Consider the following 20068-nt stretch of genomic DNA (forward strand, 5'->3'; position numbering starts at 1 on the left):
GAGCCACCGGGGACCTGTGGCCATGGGGATGTAACAGACAGTGGAGCAGTGCTGCAATGCACAGACACCCTAGCAGCAACTGGAGCTCCACCAGCAGACAGACGGAAGCAGAGGTCCCTGGGAACGCAGGAAGGGAGTCAAGCCATAGAAGTGTGTGTCCCGGTGGTTTTTTAACCCAATCATGAGCAGAAATCGAGCAGCACAGCCCTCGCAGATGATTGTGGAAGCAAGGCAATATACAGTAATACACGGTAACATACAGATTCAATGTGATCCCAATCAAAATCCCAACAACATTCTTTTCAGAAATAGAAAAGATGTTAGAAAAATTCACCTGGAAACATAGAGATAATAAATAGCCAAACCTATCTTGAAGAACAAGAGTAAGACTAGAGGAATCACTACTCCAAATCTCCAGACATACTACAGGGCAGTGGTAATCAAAACAATAGGGTACTGATACGGAAACAGAAAAGAACAAACGGAACAACTTGTGAATCCATAATTGTATAGGCAACTGATCGTTGAAAAAAGAACTAAAAATCCAGGGAAGAAGTGTGGTCTCTTCAACAAATGCTACTGGGACAACTGGATATCCACTTGCAGAAGAAAGAACTAAGAACTAAGAACCCCACCCTGTCACCTTATACAAAAATCAGCTCTAAATGGCTCAAGGACCTAATTCGACACCCAGAAACCTTTACCCTATTATAGCAAAACATAGGAAGTACCCTACAAGATGAAAGAGGTATTGATAAAGACTTCTTAGAAAACTCACCAAAAACATAAGCAGTCAAAGCAAAATAAACAGCACGACATCCAGACAAAAAATTTCTGTACAGCAGAGGAAATAATCAACAAAGTGAGGAAGCAACCAACAGAAAAGAAAAATCTTTGCACATTACACGACAAACAGGGGACTAATATCCAGGATTTACCAAGAGTAACTACAGCAAAATCTACTAACACCCACTAGCTTCGATGTGGGGAAAAAGGTAGCCTATTTCACTGCTGGTGGGAGTGTAGACTAGTGCAGCCACCAGGAAGTGCGTATGGAGAGTGCTCCAAGAACTGAAAATTGATCCATCATACTTTGTAATGAAATAAATAAATCTTTAAAAAAAAGTATCAATATTAATACAGCAATTACAGCAAATATATTACATTAAAACAAGAGGCTAGTAAGAAAGCAAATGCGTTAACAGAGGAAAGGAAATAAATGAGTAGTCAATTTCTGTTAAATCTGAAAACATTATAAAAAGTTTTTGAATTTCATTATTTTAAAAAAGTGATCCTTGGCTATGTTCACGTTGTTAAAGTATTGGATGCTGAAAAGAGATGGGAAGCCATAAAATGGAGAGGGGGGAATTTTACAAAGGCTTTTGCATGCCGTCCTATGAATTTTACACTGTACATTGTAAGCTATGGGTAACTAATGTTTTGAAAGATATAATAAAATCTATGTTTTGAAAAAGTAACTCTTTGTATTGATACTAAGTTTCTGAGAGTGAGGTTTAAAACAAGAAATTCAGTTAGGAAATTTTTACCAAACAATGGTCAATTTTTACTGTGTCTTCTTTCTCAGATTTGTAGACAGGATGGGGAGATGCCCTTGGCCTGAGGGAGGCTGACAGCACTTATCCCCCAACAGGGGAAGGTGTATGGTCTGCTCCTCCTCTGAGGGGCAAAACAGGGTCCTTGACAAGACAGAGCTGCTCACTGCACGCCCACCCCCCCAAACCTATCATGGCCAATTATAGATAAGGAAAGAAAGTGAGACACCCCCCCGCCACCTGGGAGGCCACCATACATTTATATTTGTTCTTTTTCAGTGATCATAATGTGTATGCCTTTTTGAAAAACAATTTTTTTCATTTGTAAGGCACAGTAACAAAGGTATGAAGACACACAAACACACATTCAGCAACAGAGGTAGACAGATTTGCCAGTCACACTCTGTATGGCTGGGGGCAGATAAAGCAAAAGCCAGGCACCTGGAACTCAATCCAGGTCTCCCATGTGGATCTCAAAGACCCAAACTGTTGGACCATCATCTGATACCTTCCCAGGTACACTAGCAGAAAGCTGGATAGTATGCAACAACTGCACTGCAGTACCAGATGACAGTGCTGGCCCCACTGTGCTAGCCCCACAGTGGACTTTCAAATATACCAGAAATCTTACCTATATTACTTCATAGACACCTTAGTAGGTATTATTACTTCCACATTTAGATGAAAAATTAAGGTAAAGAACAATTAAGAACACAATGTTAAAAGAGCAAAGATGTTGAGAAAGGGAGCATGGCCCTAAAATGGATTATAAACACTTCAGAAACACAGTGACTAGATTACCCAAAAAGGAGACAAGTAGCCCAGTGGCTAAAGCCCTTGCCTTGCATGTACTGGGATCCCATATGGGTGCAGGTTCTGGCCTGGCTGTGCCACTTTACATTCAGTTTCCTGCTTGTGGTCTGGGAAAAGCAGCAGAGGGCCTTGGGACCCTGCACCTATGTGGGAAAATATGAAGAAGCTCCTGGGTCTTCAGATCAGCTCAGCTCTGGCCGTTGTGGCCACTTGACGAATGAATGAGCAGATGGAAGACCTTTCTCTATGTCTCTCCCTCTCTCTGTAAATCTTTTTGAATATAAATAAATAAATCTTTTTTAAAAAATTGAGAGAAAAAGGATGAAATTGACTACAGTCATAGAAAGACATGTATTATAACGGTAACAGATCCTTTTAGGTAAGTAAACTAGAAATATCACAAATTTCTCCTATTAGTGTCTTACCCTCCTTTGAAATATTATAGACTCAGGCACTTAATTTCGATTTGCATGCCAGGTATTGTGTTAATGTTGTTCATATCATGTAAACTTAAACAGTTATGATCCATAACATTTATACCTGAAAGGCAAAATCCATGATTTCAGGAAGTTTAACAGATTAAACCACTGGGATACACCCAACAAGTTATCTTCTAGCACATCCTAGACACCAGAATATTCGTTTACTTACTCACAGCTTCCACAATATTTAACGAAAACCTACTAGGAACCAAACACTATTTTGAAGGTTAGGGATGTTAAAGCTTCCTGACCTTTTCAAATTAGCATTCTAGGAGGAGTATAGGATGGCTGAATGGGGAAAAAGTGTGGTAATTTTGACCAGCAGAACTAGTGAAAGAAAAGCAGAGGATGTGCATTCCCAGGGGATACTTGGAAAGAAACTTGATTGGAAATTCTTCAGATAGCAGAGGGCCACCAAGTAGTAGCATGGACAGTGCAACCATGCAGTAGCAAGTGGAACAACGACCAGCAACTCCCATGCCTGGGATTGAGAGCACAATAGCTTTTCTTATTTTTTAAGATTTCTTTACTGGAAAGGCATATTAACACAAAGCAGCAAATAAAGAGAAATATCTCAAATTGTTACAACAAAAGCTGAGCTGATCTGAAACCAGGCGCCAGGAGCTTCTTCCTGGTCTCCCACATGGGTGCAGGGTCCCAAGGATTTGGGCCATCCTCTAGTGCTTTCCCAGGCCACAGGCAGGGATCTGGATGGGAAGTGGAGCAGCCAGGACAGGAACCAATGCCCATATAGGATCCCGGTGGATGCAAGGCAAGGACTTCAGCCACTAGGCTACCATGCCGGGCCTGACAGCACATTTTATCATCTTTATTTTTACTGCTTGGAGTGTCAGTACAATGTGTTGTGGTGAGGATCTTTTCTGATTATGCCTACTTCAGAGTTCTCAGTGTGAGCAAGAACCCTGCTGTGATTTGCCACAGGCAATCAGAGATCTCTTCACCTTTGATGTCAGGCATTGTGACTGTCCAGAGACTCAACTACACACAATGCCCTACCATGCAGTTGTAGAATTCTTACAGTCACAGGCTGCAATGTTCTCACTGTTACACAGTGCAGTAAATCCACCCAGCCGCGCAAGAATTCCCACAGTTGGGTCCAGTGTGGTGGCCTAGTGGCTAAAGTCCTCACCTTGCAAGTGCTGGCCCAACTAACAACAACAAGAACAAAAAAGACCCAAAACAACAAAATCAGAGATGAAAACGAAAATAGATACCAAAGAAATAAAAAGAATCCTCAAGAATTACAAGGGCCAATGTAGTAGCGTAGCACTCTAATCCTCTGCCTGCAGTTCTGGCATCCCATATGGGCACTAGTTCATGTCATGGCTATTCCACATTCAATCCAGTTCCCTGCTGATGGTTTCTGACAGCAGAGGAGAATGGTCCAATGCCTTGGGCCCCTACACTGATGTGGGAGAAACAGAAGAAACTCTTGGCTCTCAGCTTCAAACTAGCTACAAAAAATTTTAAATTTCTGGGCCCAGTGTGGTAGTATAGTGACTGGAGTCCTCTCCTTGCATACGTGCCCGGATCCCATATGTGCACTGGTTCATGTCCCAGAAGCCCCACTTCCCATCCAGCTCCCTGCTTGTGGCCTGCAAAAGCAGTCGAGGATGGCCCAAAGCCTTGGGACCCTGTGCCCACATGGGAGACCTGGAAGAGAAGCTCCTGGCTCCTGGCTTAAGATCGGCTCAGCTGCAGCTGTTGCAGCCACTTGAGGAGTCAATCAGCAGAGGATCTTTCTCTCTCTCTCCTTTTCTCTGTATATCTGACTTTCCAATAAAATAATTAATTCCCAGATGCAGGCCACTGCCTAGATTGCCTTGTACCTAGGCAAGTGTTATATTGCGAGGTCAAAAGCAGCTAATATTGGTTGGCATCCTGAGCCTGGCTAATGCCAAATTTGCATTAACTATTCCAGTGTGCCAGCATAGTTGCCTTTTTTTTTTTTTAATGATCTTGAGGAGGGCAGAGCACCTGTAGTACCACAGTGGACGACCACCACCCTGGGCGACCCCAAAGACATTGTCACCACGAGTAAGCTGAAGGGAAGCATGCTATTAGGGGTTGGGGCTTTTGAAACAGGGCAGAATGGGGGCCAGCAAGGGCTTGTTTGACATGATTTCTGGGGCCTTCATGGTCCAGGCCACTACACCTGCAGGTAATTGAGGGAGTTGAGATGGGGTGGATCAGAAGGGAATCCAGAGGGCCTCCCTGGGTGAAATGGTGGTTGCTGTGTCTTAGTTGGGGAACCCCAAGAACCTTTATAAGAACTATCACCAAACACAGTTATCGCGAGCAATCAGACCCAACCTAGTCCAAGGCACCCCTAGCCCTGGCCCTCAGTGTGTGAGCAGGTGCTTTGGCCTGACCCAGCGAGGCCCTCTGCATTCCCTACGTTACTGGTGGGAATGTAGACTAGTACAACCATCATGGAAGACAATATGGACTCAATTCACATTAGCTAAGATATGGAATCAACCCAGATGTCCATCAGGTGATGGCTGGTTAAAGAAAATACAGTACATACACATTATGGAATACTACCCCACCATTAAGAAGGAATGAAGTCCTGTCTTTTGCAACAAAACAGATGCAACTGCAAAGTATCACTGCCTAGGGAAAGAAGATAAAAAATACAGAGCACATAAAGTCTTTTCATATTAGTAAATTTTAAATAAATTAATGTTCTAGTTGTAGGATAACAAAGATAATAAACAAAAAAATAGCATAAGTTCTGATAGTGATAAATGCTATTCTAAACTGAACAGAGCAGAGTGTTGGCAATAGTACTTAGGGTGGTTGGGAAGGGGCTCTTTTAATTGGGATCTCTGAGAACAATTAAGGCAAGCCAGAGTGGGGTCATTTGCAGGTGTAAGGGAAAATGTTGCAGGCTTTAGGAAAATCAAGTATGCATACAGAAGCATCTAAAACTGTTCAGGTTTCCACTGATTAAATAGTCTTGCAGATAAAGATTTTATGTCATTCATTGTTTCACCCCAATTATTTACCCAGTCTATGACAAAATAAGAAAATAAGCATTGGAAGGAAAACGGAAGGCTTTCATCAGCCTTCGAATATATAAAATAGAGTAAAACATTAAATGAAAAATTTTATATTTCCTTCTGTCCCTCATACACAAAGATAATCAGAAAAACACTTGGTTATTCATTAACTATATCCAGAACCGTGCTTGTTGGTCTTCACTGGACTTCTGAGGATGGACCCAAATTCAAACGCTGAGATACGTCCTGATCCTCAACTCGAAACACCTGTTCCTTCACTCCTAACTAGGGATCTTGGTAGGACACAGAGGTATTCACTCTAAGTTCACAAAGGAACAGGTGAAATGTAACAAAATTCTAGTGCTCTGGCTTTAGAGCCCAGATTAAGAGGAAAACGAGGGCCTGAAACACAATGTCTTCATCCATCTAACAGGGAATTCAATCACACATGAACTTACTTACACCATTGGAGTAGGATATTCCCTGAACAACGCCATATTACATTTTGACCATAGACCCAGCAAGTCTTTTGACCAGACTGCGGAGTAAGCCACCATAGAATCACGCGCCAGATTACAGGAAGAGGACCTGGGTAGGAGCCTGAGGCGCGGAAGCAAAGCCAAGTGCCCTTGATTCCAGACAGCAGGCACAGGCTGGCGGGATCCCTAGGTCTTACCTTCACTGAGGTTCCTACCCGAGAGGTTTAACTGGCCACTCTTCCTCGCCGCCTTTAACAACCCCTGGGGTATGGAAGCGCTGGAGTCTCTTGTCTCAGTTCTGAAACCCGCGCGGGGATCCCGCCCGGCCGCTCCCTTCAAGCGCGACATGTTCCAGCCGCCCTCAGACACACCACAGCCCGCCCGTGACGCTTAAACGAAGCGCCTCTGGGCCGCCCCGCCCCCTTCACGAGCGCGCGCTGAGCGCCGAGCTCGTGGCCTCGCGCAGGGCCTGGTCTGCCCACGGCGCGGCCTTGATGTCGTCACCAGCAGCCCCTACGGCTGGAGGACAGAGGAGCCCTTTCCGTTGCCAGTGCGGGCCTAGCGTCCCGGAATTACTTCGTTCACGTAAGTGCGTTTAACGGGTTTTAAGAAGGGGTTTCGGATGCTCTGTTGGCACTGTTAACCGCGACTGCAACTTTCTCGGTGCCTCCGCCGCGGCAAGGAGTCTGGGAAGGACGGCCGTCTGCTCTTCCCCGATCTGAGCACGGGCCTTGACTAAAACTTGAGACCTGAGTGCGGTCTGCAGCCTCTGGACGCTAGCCTGAGCTTGTGGTTTGTGATGGTGGCGCCAGACCTCCCGGCTTACGGAGGAACCGAGTTCTGACTGTCCGGGCCTAGGTTCTGACTGCAGGAATTAATGTATCATTCTTGCACCGAGTTTATGGCCCAGCGATGGAGATAATATGAAATGCAAGAGTTGGCAGCACAGAAAGAAGAAAAGCTTAAGCTACAGTAAATGCTCTCTATTAACGGAACGGTTTGCAGGGACGGGTAGTGACAGTATCTTCAATGTAGCACAGGTTGGACTTTGGAGTCAGAGAAAAACAAGTTCGATTCTCACCTGCTTAAAAGCCGTGTAACAATGCTAAAGCTTATTCTTTTCATTAACTTAGGGATCCTAGTTCCTACCTCAAGGTTTATGAAATAAGTGAAGGTAGAAATTTAAATCTTTTAAAAAATGTGTTCAATACTGCATATTTCCTAAGAAGTTGCTGTTTCATCTGAAACACACAGTTCGCTGATTGATGCAGCAGGTAACTCTGGTAACAATCTAGCCTGCGTGCTACTCTCCTGGGTGCTGGGTTTTTCTTTTGCTGGTAGTTGTAAGTCAGGAAACTGGAAACCAGGATGGTGGCCCTCTTAAGAGATAATGCTTACTACCTGCTTTACTTGCGTCCAAATTCTTGCTATCCTACCCCTTCTTTCTTCTTTAGTTATTGAGAGTCATTTACACTAAAGGCAAGCAGCAGAAAGAGACAGGTATTACCTTCTAAACAAGGAAAAAGCTAATAAAACAAAGACCACATCTGCTTTTGCAAGGTCATTAATGAGCACCCTGGTGAGATGGTCTGCAAAACAGTGATACTGGATACTTTTGCAAGCCCTCCGTAAGTGTCAGAAATTGAGACTTATTCAGAGAGGTTGAGAAATTTGTCCATGGCCAGGGATGTGGACCTAGGTCTGTCTCCAAAACTTTCCTTTGTTAATCATCGTGAATTAGCCAACTCATATTTTGCTTTTATCCTTAAATAATTTTCAGTTGTTTTAGAAGAACATTGTAACTTGGGATACATTTTTCTCTTTTGTAGGAAGTAGCAACCGACGTTTGGAGAATTAATTGCTCAAGTATAGAATTTTATAGTTGTTACTTGCCCCTAAAATAGCCTTCATTTTAAACAAAAACATAACAGGATGTGTAATCTTTCACTCAATGTACTTTCGCTTGAAGAATTTCATTGTTGATGTTAATCATTATATTGTATAAGAAAAAGAGTACCCTGTTTCATAGCAAAGTTATTTTTAAAAATCCTAGTGGCCATACATCTATAGCAAACTTAAATAAATATAAGCTGACATGTAAGAGTTTTACGGGTATGTATCCATAATACTCTTACAAAGTATATTATACTTATGTAGCACATACAGATTGAACAAGTAGCAGTGAAAATTATCACATCATGCACTTGGGAAAATTATGTATTTTATCTCAAAATCACAGAAACTAAAAGCTAATCTATGTGAACTATGTTTCTTTATAAAAAAATCAAGTTAGATATGTATGTAGTTAAATGAGTGGGAATTAGCTTTTATATCTTGTGTTACTTTTGGAAAATGGATTAAAGCAAACTTAAGTCATAATTTTTTTTAAAGATTTATTCATTTTTATTGCAAAGTCAGATATACAGAGAGGAGGAGAGAGAGGAAGATCTTCCATCTACTGGTTCACTCCCCAAAGGAACAAAACAGCCAGAACTGAGCCAATTCGAAGCCAAGAGCACGGAGCTTCTTCAGGTCTCCTACATGGGTGCAGGGTCCCAAGGCTTTGGGCTGTGCTCAACTGCTTTCCCAGGACACAAGCAGGGATCTGGATGGGAAGCAGGGGGACCCCCCACCGCATTAGAAACAGCTCCCATATGGATCCCTATGCATGCAAGGTGAGGACTTTAGTCCCTAGGCTATTGTGCTGGGTCCTCTTTGTTAACAGTGGCATTTAAACCAGACTTTTTGCTTTTCTTTAATGGACTACATGAGGTTTATTAAAAAAATACAGAATGAATTTCCTGTTTCCAAGCTGGAGATCACTGCCCTTGTGTAACAGAATTGCCTATCTACAATTTATTATATGCATTTTATTTAAGTAATGGCAGATTTTCTTCTTCAAGCTTCTTTGCTAAATGAAATCAAAACTATGTTAGGCATAAGAATCATATACCAAAGAATCTTGTTGGGTTTCATAGTGGAGAGTAAGACTAATAGCAAAATAAGATAGAAAACTTAAAATTCAATGACACATTTCAAATGTAGCTGTGTCACTCTTATAGAGAGTATTACTACACATTATATTTTTTTTTCCCTAAAGGTCAGGTACAGTTGATAAGATGGACTTATTGAAGCCAATGAGATTGATTTGTGTAGATATTTTGTGCACATTTGTTTGGAAAATGAAATAAATACCCAAGTGAATTTACTTTGCAAACATTCCTAAGACGTTCCAGCTGTTTCAGGCATTTGGGAAGAGTGAACAAACAGATGTGCTGTCTGCCTCTCAAATAACTTTTCAAAAACCTTTGAAATCACATAATGCATAGAGAGCAGCCACATAGCCTATGATGAACACAGGGCCACTACATTTTTAATTAAGCATTCTCCCAAAATAGTTAAAAATTTAAATAGGTTTGTTTTCTTTTTGTAAGATGGTTAGGGCCAAGGCTTGGCACAGTATCCCGTACTAGAGCACTGGCTCAGGTTTGCATTCCTGTGTCCCAGTCCACCTTCCTACTGATGCAACCCGGGAGGACCAGAGGATGGCTGCACTGCCGGCTCCGTGCTACACGCACAGGAGACTAAGCCCAGGCTTCGATTTCAGCATGAGTCAGTCCCCGACTGGCACACACATCTGGGAGCCAACTAATTGGTAGAAAGGGCGTGCACATGTGTGGCGGTATGTGTGTGACAATTGTGCCTTTCAAATAAATTAAACTTACATTTTAAAGGTTTTTTTTTAAACCTGTTTACCGTTTTTAACTTGGAAAGTTAGTTTTAAAAAATTCAAATTGTTTTCCCCCAGCTTTTCTTTGTTTGTTTCTTAGTTTTGTTTTACTTATGATGTGTTAAGAAAAAGAAACTGAAAAATGGGAGGTGGTGGTAAGTTAACCTATGGCATTAAAAAAAAAGGCACTGTTATATTGAGATTTACTTACTGATTTTTTTTAAAGTCAACTCAAAATGTTTATTGTTTCCAGTGATTATTACACCTAGCTTTTAAATCCAGTTGCAATATCTTGCAATTTTTTTCCAAAATTAATATATTTTATAAAAGTTTTCAATTTTTAATATTTAATTGTATTATGACTTTTTGCTTGAAATTAATAAAGTAATACTGAGGTAAAATTTGGGCAACAAACCCTAGAATGTCCCTTACAGTATCCTTTTGTCTTTGTGGTAGCAGAAAACTATAACTGAAGAAGTCTGTTTAAAGGTTGGTTTTAAGGGCCCAGCACAATAACCTAGTGGCTGAAGTCCTTGCCTTGCATAAGCAGAATCCCATAGGAGCACCAGTTTGTGTCCCGACTGCTCTGCTTCCCTTCCAGTTCCTTGCTTGTGGCCTGGGAAAGTAGCCGAGGACGGCCCAAAGCCTCGGGATCCTGAACCCATGTAGAAGGCCAGGAAGAAGCTTTTGGCTGCTGGCTTTGGATCAGCTCAGCTCTGGCTGCTGCAGCCACTTGGGAAACGCACCAGCAGATAAAAGATCTTCCTCTCTGTCTGTCGTTCTCTGTAAACCTGACATTCCACTAAAGACAAATAAAACCTTTAAAAAAGAAAAGTTGGTTTTAGTCACAATTCAGTTTTTTAAAATTTGTTTAAAACATCCTATGAAAAATTTTGTACAGTTACATTCTTCTTACAACTTCATTTACTTTAAAGAGGTACTATGTTTTTATAAATGGCAAATATTATAATGCAAAACTCCCCTGCAGCTTTAATAAAACCTGATATCATCCTTGTAACTTTGTCCTTACTCTCAGCTTAAGCTGATTAGGGGAAAACATGAATAATTTGCTACTTGATGATTATAATCAGTACAATGTCAGGTTGAAATTTTCTTTTTTGAGTTTATTTTATTTTGTTTGAAAGAGAACAAGAAAAACCTCTCATGTACTGGTTTACTACTCCCCAAGTGCGTGCAACAGCTGGGACTGTGCCATGCCAGAGCCAAGAGCCTCAATTCAACTCAGGTCTCCTAGGCAGATGCCAAGGACCCTTTACTTCAGTTGTTCATTATCTGCTGCCTCCCACAGTACTCATTTGCGGGAAGCTGAAAGCACAAATGATGGTAGGACTCACGCCTGAGCTCGCCCATGTTCCAGGCAGCAACAAACCGCTGCATAAAATACCCACCCCAATGTAAAATTTGATACTCAGATTTAACATGGCATATTTAAACTAAAAATTGCAATATGGTAAATGCTGTTTAAACTTTTAGATGCCTTAAAGACTACACACAATTTTTTTTCCTTAAACTTTTTTTCTTTGTTTTTAAGATTTATTTCTTTTCATTGGAAAGGCAGATTTTCAAAGAGGAGAGGAGACAAGGCTGTTCTATCCACTGGTTTGCTCCCCACATGTCTTACAGAGCTGAATCTGCAAAACCAGGAGCCAGGAGCTTCTACTAGGTCTCCCAGGCAGGTGCAGGGTCCCAGGGCTTTTGGGCCCTCCTCTGCTGCTTCCCCAGGCCACAAGCAGAGAGCTAGATGAGAAGTGGAACAGCTGGGACATGAACCAGCACCCATATGGGATCCTGTGGCTTCCAAAGCAAAGATTTAGCCACTAGGTCATCGCACCGGGCCCTCTCATAGACTTATTTTTCCCCCATTCTTTACCATGCCAAGTTATATATAAAAGTATCTATCATTGGGTGTTGAGTTACACTCTAATGGATATTTAAATACACTGTTCCTACAATGTAAAAATATGAGCCAACACTTGCTCTTCATCATCCTAGAGGAATGTGTTTTTCACTCAACACTTAAATTTATCTGCCTTTAATACATGTTTGCTGTATTAAGAAAATGTTTTAGAGATACTTTTGTCTCATTTCCTCGAAATTTTATCTCCCTCAAATAGTTGCTTTGCACTGAACACTAAAATTATCTACAATTAATACAGCATTGCTGTATTAAAAATGTATCTTGGAGATACTTTTATTTCCTCGTTTCCTACAAATGTTAACTGTTTTCTCCCTCAAAATTGTTGACTGTGTGTCCAAGTGCTTTAGACTTAACCCTGAGCTGTTGTAACGTGAAACTAATTGCATGTCCATAGTTTAAAAGGACTGTGGTGGCAGTGAATGGGAAAATGGCATTATGGCCTTTAAAAACCTACTTACGATGCTTCCCTATTTGGAAAGCAGGAATTTGGATTGTTTGATGTGGTTAGGGAGTAATATTTCACTTTTGTTTAGTTGATCACATCATCTGGTGTTGTGTCTTGCATCACAGGACTTTCATATTAATCAAGACTATCTGCAGCTTATGTCTTTTGCCAGGAATAATTCTCGTGCTCTAAAATGTGGAAAAGCAATTGAAACCTTCCTAGACTTCCTCCCTGGAAACATTTGTGATTTATGAAAACATAAGTAGTATCTATATATATGTGTTATTGAAAGTACTGCTTTAATGCCAAAATGATTATGAAAATTTGAAATTGCTTGTTTTGATGTCATATTTACATTGTAATAGCCTCTTAAGAAAGGGCATGTATCAGCATTATTCACATTTGTATTATTTAACAATTTACAAAAATAGTTTCTTTTATTTCATTTTAACAATAATGCTGGTGGGACAGCCATGAAAAGATGAAGCAGTAAAGAGTTGGAAACTGACTTTACTATAATGGAGTAATATAATGTTGAATGTTTTTACGTTGGGTGTTCTGATAAGTATGCTTGATATCCATAATACTTAATTATTTTTATTGGAAAGGCTGACTTGCATAAAGATAGAAGAACTAGAGTTCCATCTGCTGGTTCATTCACCAAATGGCATAAGAGCTCTACCTGGGCCTATCCAAAGCCAGGAGCAAGGAAACTTCTCAGTCTCCCAAGTGGATGTAAGGCCAAGGGCTTGAGCCATCTTCCTCTTCTTTTCCAGATCAAAAGCAAGAAACTGAACCAGAAGTGGAATCGTTGGGATGTAAACCAACACCCATATGGGATTCTGACTCATCAGGCAGGGGCTTAGTCCACTATGCCACAGCACTGCCCCCATAATAGCTCCAATTTTATTTATTTTTTTTTTTAAGATTTATTCATTTTTTATTACGGTCAGATATACAGACAGGAGGAGAGACAGAGAGGAAGATCTTCCGTCCAATGATTCACTCCCCAAGTGAGCCGCAACGGCCGGTGCACGCCGACCCGAAGCCGGGAACCTGGAACCTCTTTCCAGGTCTCCCACGCGGGTGCAGGGTCCCAAAGCACTGGGCCGTCCTCGACTGCTTTCCCAGGCCACAAGCAGGGAGCTGGATGGGAAGCGGAGCTGCCGGGTTTAGAACCGGCGTCCATATGGGATCCCGGGCGTTCAAGGCGAGGACCTTAGCCGCTAGGCCACACAGCCGGGCCCAATAGCTCCAATTTTAAAAACATCAGACAGTGTCAGTAGTCTCATATTTCAAATAATACTGTGAGGCATGATGCTAATTCTCAGGTAGTACCTGATATATTGGTTGAGAACATGCATGGGGTAGAATGTAAAAGGCAAGGATAAAATGGAGGATTCTAAATTTTTCCATTCATATAGTTGGAATATTTAATATACATGTTTACTTTATAATAATTTTAAAATATGCCATTAAAGGTGGTGTTAAATGTGACATCAAAAATAAAAGCTACTCTCATAAATTTAACTCTTCCAATTTATATGTTTCATGTGCATAAAGAAGTAGAATTAGTCCAAGGTTGTAGGCTGAGGGCAACCGCTTATTTTTCAAAATCAAAGGTTTTTGGTTAAATAGCAAAGAACCTGAAGCATTACCCTTGCCATTTACAAGTTTAATTTTTCCCTGTAAGAGAGTAAGAGGGCCCAGCACAATGGCTTGGTGGCTAAATCCTCACCTTGCATACACTGGGATCCCATATAGGCTCCCCACTTCCCATCCAGCTCCCTACTTGTGGCCTGGGAAAGGAGAACAGCCCAAGCAAGGCCTTGGGACCCTGGACCCATGGGGAGACCTGAAAGAAATTCTGGCTCCTGGCTTTGGATCAGCTCAGTTCCGGCCGTTGCAGCCACTTGGAGAGTGAATCAATGGGTGGAAGATCTTTGTATCTCCTTCTCTGTAAATCTACTTTTCCAACAAAAACAAGTAAGTCTTTTTTTAAAAATTGTAGGTGGCAGTAGTAAAAATCAGGGTTTGGATGTGACATCTCTGGTTGGCTTTGTTTTCTAATCTGAGCCTGATTCATTATAACTTCCTTAAGTTGTCTGAAATTTTTTTTATTTATTTGTTATAATAACCATGATAATAGTTGTTAATCTTTTCCAAGTATCTCTTTGTGTTTTCTCACCTTTGCACACAACCATTCCAGTGAAGTAGGCATTATTATTATGCCTTGAATTCAGATAAGGTAATTAAAGCGCCAAGTAAGGAGGAGGGGTCATCCAATTATCTTAACTGGTAGTGGAGACACTTCAGTTGGACTTTGGGGCCTACAGAATTAATCATTGCAGCAGCTGTGATGTATTCTGAGCATTAAAACCCACTTTAAAACATAATTCAGTTAATGTAATTCAGCTTTTTTTTTTTTGGTTTTTAAGTCTTTAAATGTAATTGTCCTACATGAGGGAAAAGTTAGTTTTACAACATAGAAAAAAATGATCAGACAGAAAAAATGTCTAATTCCTTGATTAGGGAAACTAATATGGAAACACATGACTATTAAAGATTATATTGAATTTTTTCCCATTCGATTTCCTTTTGTAACTTTATGAAGTATTCCTTTAGATCACCTTTTCTCAGATTGAGATTCCAGCAGAATCTTGTATAACATAGATGATAATATTGGATAAGCAGTGACTAGAAATTTTCCCAGCCAGATTATTTCTGTTGACTACTCCAATGGTGTTGCAAATTTGTAAAACACAATGACTGTGATATATAGGCGCTCCACGGACACTACCTAAGATTAGTACCTTTATTTGTATATTCTGTTGACATGTGTATCATATAGTGTATCATGGAGGGCTGGCAAGATGGCTCAATTGGCTAATCCTCCCCCTGCAAGTTCCAGCATCCCATATGGGTACCAGTTTGTATCCTGAAATCCCCACTTCCCATCCAGTTCTTTGCTTATAGTCTGGGAAAGTGGTGGATGATGGCCCAAAGCCTTGGCACTCTGCACTAGTGTAAGAAACCTGCAAGAAGCCCCTAGCTCCTGGCTTCAGATAAGCTCGGGTACAGCTTTTGTGGCCATTTGGGGAGTAAACCAGAGGATGGAAGATCTTTCTCTCTGTAAATCTGCCTTTCCAATAAAAATAGTCCTTTTAAAAAATAATGATTAAAAAATTTAAAACACTGCATCAACTGGTATTTTGCATAATACTTTAACTGCATTCATTAGAGTCACTATCTGGTTGTTAAGCCTGCATTTGAGTGTGTATGTGAATTTATTTATGGGTTAAGCTCAGACATTGCCTCTGTATTGTCTTATGTCTCTTCCATTCCTAGAATATGGGCTTTAGCCACATGGCATAAGATACTGCATTGCTAGCTTCATTTTTCAGCCAGTAGAAATAGTAATTCCTGATAGGAATTAAGAAGGAAGAACCAGGCTGTCATTGTAATTCAGTGAGAAATTGATCACACTATCTGTTCACTTGACGTTATTTAGAATTTAAGCACATGGTGATACCTGTGTGTAAGGACAGCAAGAAAATACACATTTATTCCTTGAAGGCATGTGCCCATCTAAAAATTTGGATGGTCTTTTACCAAGAAGCCTGGGTAAATAGGTGTTGGGGAGAAACCTAGCAACTTGTGAACTCTCATCAAAAGATGTGCCCTTGAGGGCACAGCGCAGAAGCCTAACAGCTAAAGTCCTCGCCTTGAACACGCCGGGATCCCATAGGGTGCCAGTTCTACCCAGTGGCCCCGCTTACCACCCAGTTCCCTGCCTGTGGCCAGGGAAAGCAGTCGAGGACGGCCCAAGGCCTTGGGACCCTCCCCACATGGGAGACCCGGAAGATGCTCTGTGCTCTAGGCTTTGAATCAGCTCAGCTCCAGCAATTGTGGCCACTTGAGGTGTGAATCAGTGGATGGAAGATCTTCCTCTCTGTCTCTCCTCCTCTCTGTATATCTGACTTTGCAATAAAAATAAATGAATATTTACCAAAAAAAATCTTTAAAAAAAGCTAATTATATATAGAGAGACTCCCTACTGTTGCTCAGGCAGTACAAACGAAATATTTGCAAATAAACTTAGATTCTTTTTATTTATGCTGCTGTGCTTCCCACAAACTCAGTCTAGGTCTGCTACATGGGTTGTAGGAGCCCAACCACTGAGCTGTTACCACTGCCTTCCAGAGACTAGATCAACAGGAGGAGTCAGAGTCAGGAAGCAGACATCAAACCATGACAGATTTACAATTTTGATTTAAAAATGAATGCTAGGATTTATAGTTAGGAAAATCTCAAGAATTAGGAATATAGTTAATTTACAGTTAATAATAAAAATTAAAATAGATCTGTAGATACTCATTTTTTTTTATGTATACGTTTATGGAGTGGGCATTTGATGAAGCAGTTAAGATGCGACATCCCACATCCTAGTCCCTGGCTCATGTCCCATGGAATCCCAGGTCGACTTCCAATTCTGACACCCCACTAATTCTGTGCACCCTGAGTAGCAGCTGAATTTGGGTTCTTGCCACCTACATGAGAGGTTCATATTGTATTCTGGGCTTCTGATTTGGCTTGGGCCATCTCTGGCAATTGAGTGAACCAGCAAATCTGTCATCTGCCTTTCAAAAATTTTTTAAACATAAAATTTACAGATTTGCAAACAGCTATCTCCTATTTATCTCCCAGGTTTTTCTTATTGCTATGGGGGATTGCTATTGGGGGATTAAAAAACCTAGTCAAATATTTTAGTCAAATATGCACATCGTTATTTTCATTTAACCTGTCTTTGTGAAATGCATACTATTCATAGTTTAGTGATAAACCGCTTTGCTTGAAGGATTGAGGTTACATGAAACACTGGTAAAGTTTCTAGCATACATGTAATGACATATTTTTTGTAAACTACTGGCTTTGTCTTCTATATTAGGCATTATAAACACACGGCTTAATACATTGTTTTTCTTGTCCTCAAATTGTTTATTTGCTGGAAGGAAAAGCTTCTTATCAACTGATTGGCTAAAAGGTCTTTTGATTGAGAGAACTCTTCCATCTTTTCCACTAGTGTAAACAAAGTTGGCCAACAAAAACAGAAGTGGCTTGCCTCTTCATCTGTGAACATGTGGCCCATTAGTTAAATTGTGCATACATGTGTCTATTCTCTCAGTGTTACAATACATCCAAATGCAGATATTTTCAGAAACTGAGACTAGAAACTGCATAAGCTTATTCATTATGACTAACTGAATCGGTATTATTCTGAGTACCTTTGTAAAGCATTGCTCTCTTAAATACTTTTCTGCCAGTATCAAATGCCTGTTAATTTTCATATCATTGTGCTGATGGGACTTCCTACATATGAGCAGGAGCACTTGTGTACAAAGTTGTTTCTGTGTTTCAAAAGCCCATCAGAAATCATGCACTTCCCTGTAACATGGCTAGGCCAAGATGACAGTCAGTTTCTGTTTCAGATTATAAACAGCATTAACTTTTTTTTTTAATGGAAGCAAGACATACCTTTATTTTACATATTCCACAAATGCTTACACGACAGACAGGGACTGCTGCCAAGACTTGGGATGTCTTGTCATAGAACAGCATTAACTTTTGGTAAAACTGGTAATATTTATTATTCTGACAGAGCTAGTAGCCTTTTCTAATGTATCTCCACAGATTAGCTAAGTGTCTTTTCCTTGTTCATATTGTTTTGACTTCACTGTCCATGTTGCAGTGTCTTTCTAGAAGACTGAAACATACACTGGAAGTCATTATTTGACAAAAAGTCTTTTCCTGAAAGTTTCAAACCAATTCTTACTATCAAGGGCTCTCTAATTTGTTCTGTGCTCCACCTGAAATGCTATTCGGGGGGGGCCAGAAAATGTAATGCTTGCTTCCTCCTTTTGAGAGCTCCATCTCCTGTCCTGAGTTACCTCATCACAACACATTGCTCCTCCCAGCACATGGATAACACTAGGTGCAGTGAAGAGACTGGTTCAGATGGAGCTGGAATAGGAAGGCAGGCTGGCAGCCCTGTGACAGCGTGCCGGCTGAGCTGCTGCTTGGAACCCACAGCTCTTCACAGAGTGCAGCCTGGAGTCTGGCTGCTCTGCTCCTGCTGCAGCTGCAGTGCTCAAGTACTTGACTCCCTAGCACCTAGGTGAGGTTCCTGGCTCCCAGCTGTGGCCTGAGCAGGCCCTGGCCATATGAGCATTTGGAGAGTGAACCAGTGAATGGCACATGTTGGGAGTTTGAAATGAGTCTTAAAGGGAGAGGTGGAAATCGAAAGTCCCAAAATTAAGTAAGAATATGTCAGTGAAGCAAGTTTTTCTCTAAAAAGTGTAGATAATAGACTTGAACAAATTTACATACTGTGAGCTGTGCTTTAAAAGCAACCCTAGTAACCGTAATAGTCTTCTCTGAAGCTTTCATAAACAAAATTCGTTACAGATGTGTTGGCGAAATCTAAGCAGATGCTAGGAATTTTACAGAGGTGGAGAGGAAAAAATCTTTGTAGCTAGGATGTAAGGTGGACGAGTCTGTAAATGGTTCTGTGCAGAAAACGAAATAGCATGGGCAATGTTGCAAAGGGTGCGGTTTTTGCAGAGAAGTGAATGCTGGCTCTTAAAAAAGTTTATCCGCTCAGCTTCCTTCGGAAGCCGAACCAGGGTTCCGCCTTTTGAGCGCTTCGCACTTCCTGCCTGCGGACGGCGCGGGGCGGGGCCGGCGGGGACGCGCCCGGCGCCGCACGGCCTTATGGGAGCGGGGCGGGCTCCCGATCCGGGACGGCCGTTTGTTTGCTCGTGGTCTCTCACCCGCGCGCCCTCCTCCCCTCCCCCGGCCGGCGGCGGCGGCTGTGGCCTCGGACACCCCTGCATCTCCCACGAACCGGTTCCTCTTCCCCCTCCCTCTCACTGTTTGTTGTCTGTTTGATGTGTTAAAGCAGGAGCGTGAAGGCGAACAGCGCCATGAGCAACACCACCGTCGTCCCCAGCACTGCGGGCCCGGGCCCCAGCGGCGGGCCGGGCGGCGGAGGCGGCGGCGGCGGCGGCACCGAGGTAATCCAGGTGACTAATGTCTCCCCGAGCGCTAGCTCTGAGCAGATGCGGACTCTCTTCGGTTTCCTAGGCAAGATCGACGAACTGCGCCTCTTCCCGCCAGAGTGAGTATCGCGCCCCTCCCGGTCTCGGCCTAGCCATGGCCGCAGGCCCCGCCGCTCCGAGGGCTGCAGGCGCCTCCGCCCGGCCGGGCCGGGGACCCCGCTGCCCCCCGCGAGGGGTGTCCACCTCCTCAGTATCGCCAGCGGGGTCATACTGCTTTGGGCACTTGAAGTACTTTGTTTCGATTAGGTTAAATGCCGTTTTAAAAATGTTGTTCTTTCTTTGCTTTCCTTGGAAGAGAGGTAACATCTATGACTGAGTTCCTCTGGTGTTAAAACTTTGTAGATTTATTGCTCCCTTATTGGTAACTATTACTGTGCAATGATTCTGGCCCAGCCGGTATAATCCGGAGATCATGTGACGGATTTTCAATTCAGGGAGTCGGAATACATAGTTTCTTTGTATCAAAATTGTTTGCAGCTAAAA

The 20068-nt window shown here is 42.0% G+C and overlaps 2 protein-coding genes across 5 annotated transcripts in view; one reads left to right on the forward strand and one right to left on the reverse strand.

Moving 5' to 3' along the window:
• Positions 1-6806, reverse strand: part of LRRC40 (leucine rich repeat containing 40) — a 61541-nt gene extending 54735 nt beyond the window's left edge. The window contains exon 1 of the mRNA XM_058657957.1: positions 6551-6806. Coding sequence (XP_058513940.1) covers positions 6551-6701 — 151 coding nt within the window. The 5' untranslated portion in view covers positions 6702-6806. The remainder of the gene's footprint in view (positions 1-6550) is intronic.
• A 4-nt stretch (positions 6807-6810) lies between these two features.
• Positions 6811-20068, forward strand: part of SRSF11 (serine and arginine rich splicing factor 11) — a 42912-nt gene continuing 29654 nt past the window's right edge. The window contains exons 1-2 of one of the 4 annotated variants that reach the window (XM_058657989.1): positions 6811-6938; positions 19429-19644. In XM_058657989.1, the coding sequence (XP_058513972.1) occupies positions 19451-19644 (194 nt within the window). In that variant the 5' untranslated portion in view covers positions 6811-6938; positions 19429-19450. Of the gene's footprint in view, positions 6939-19240; positions 19645-20068 lie in introns of those variants that run through there. The other 3 variants (XM_058657999.1, XM_004588772.4, XM_012928031.2) reach the window with 3 other exon arrangements.

The sequence above is a fragment of the Ochotona princeps genome, chromosome 2 (genome assembly GCF_030435755.1).
Source record: "Ochotona princeps isolate mOchPri1 chromosome 2, mOchPri1.hap1, whole genome shotgun sequence".
Lineage (NCBI taxonomy): Eukaryota > Metazoa > Chordata > Mammalia > Lagomorpha > Ochotonidae > Ochotona > Ochotona princeps.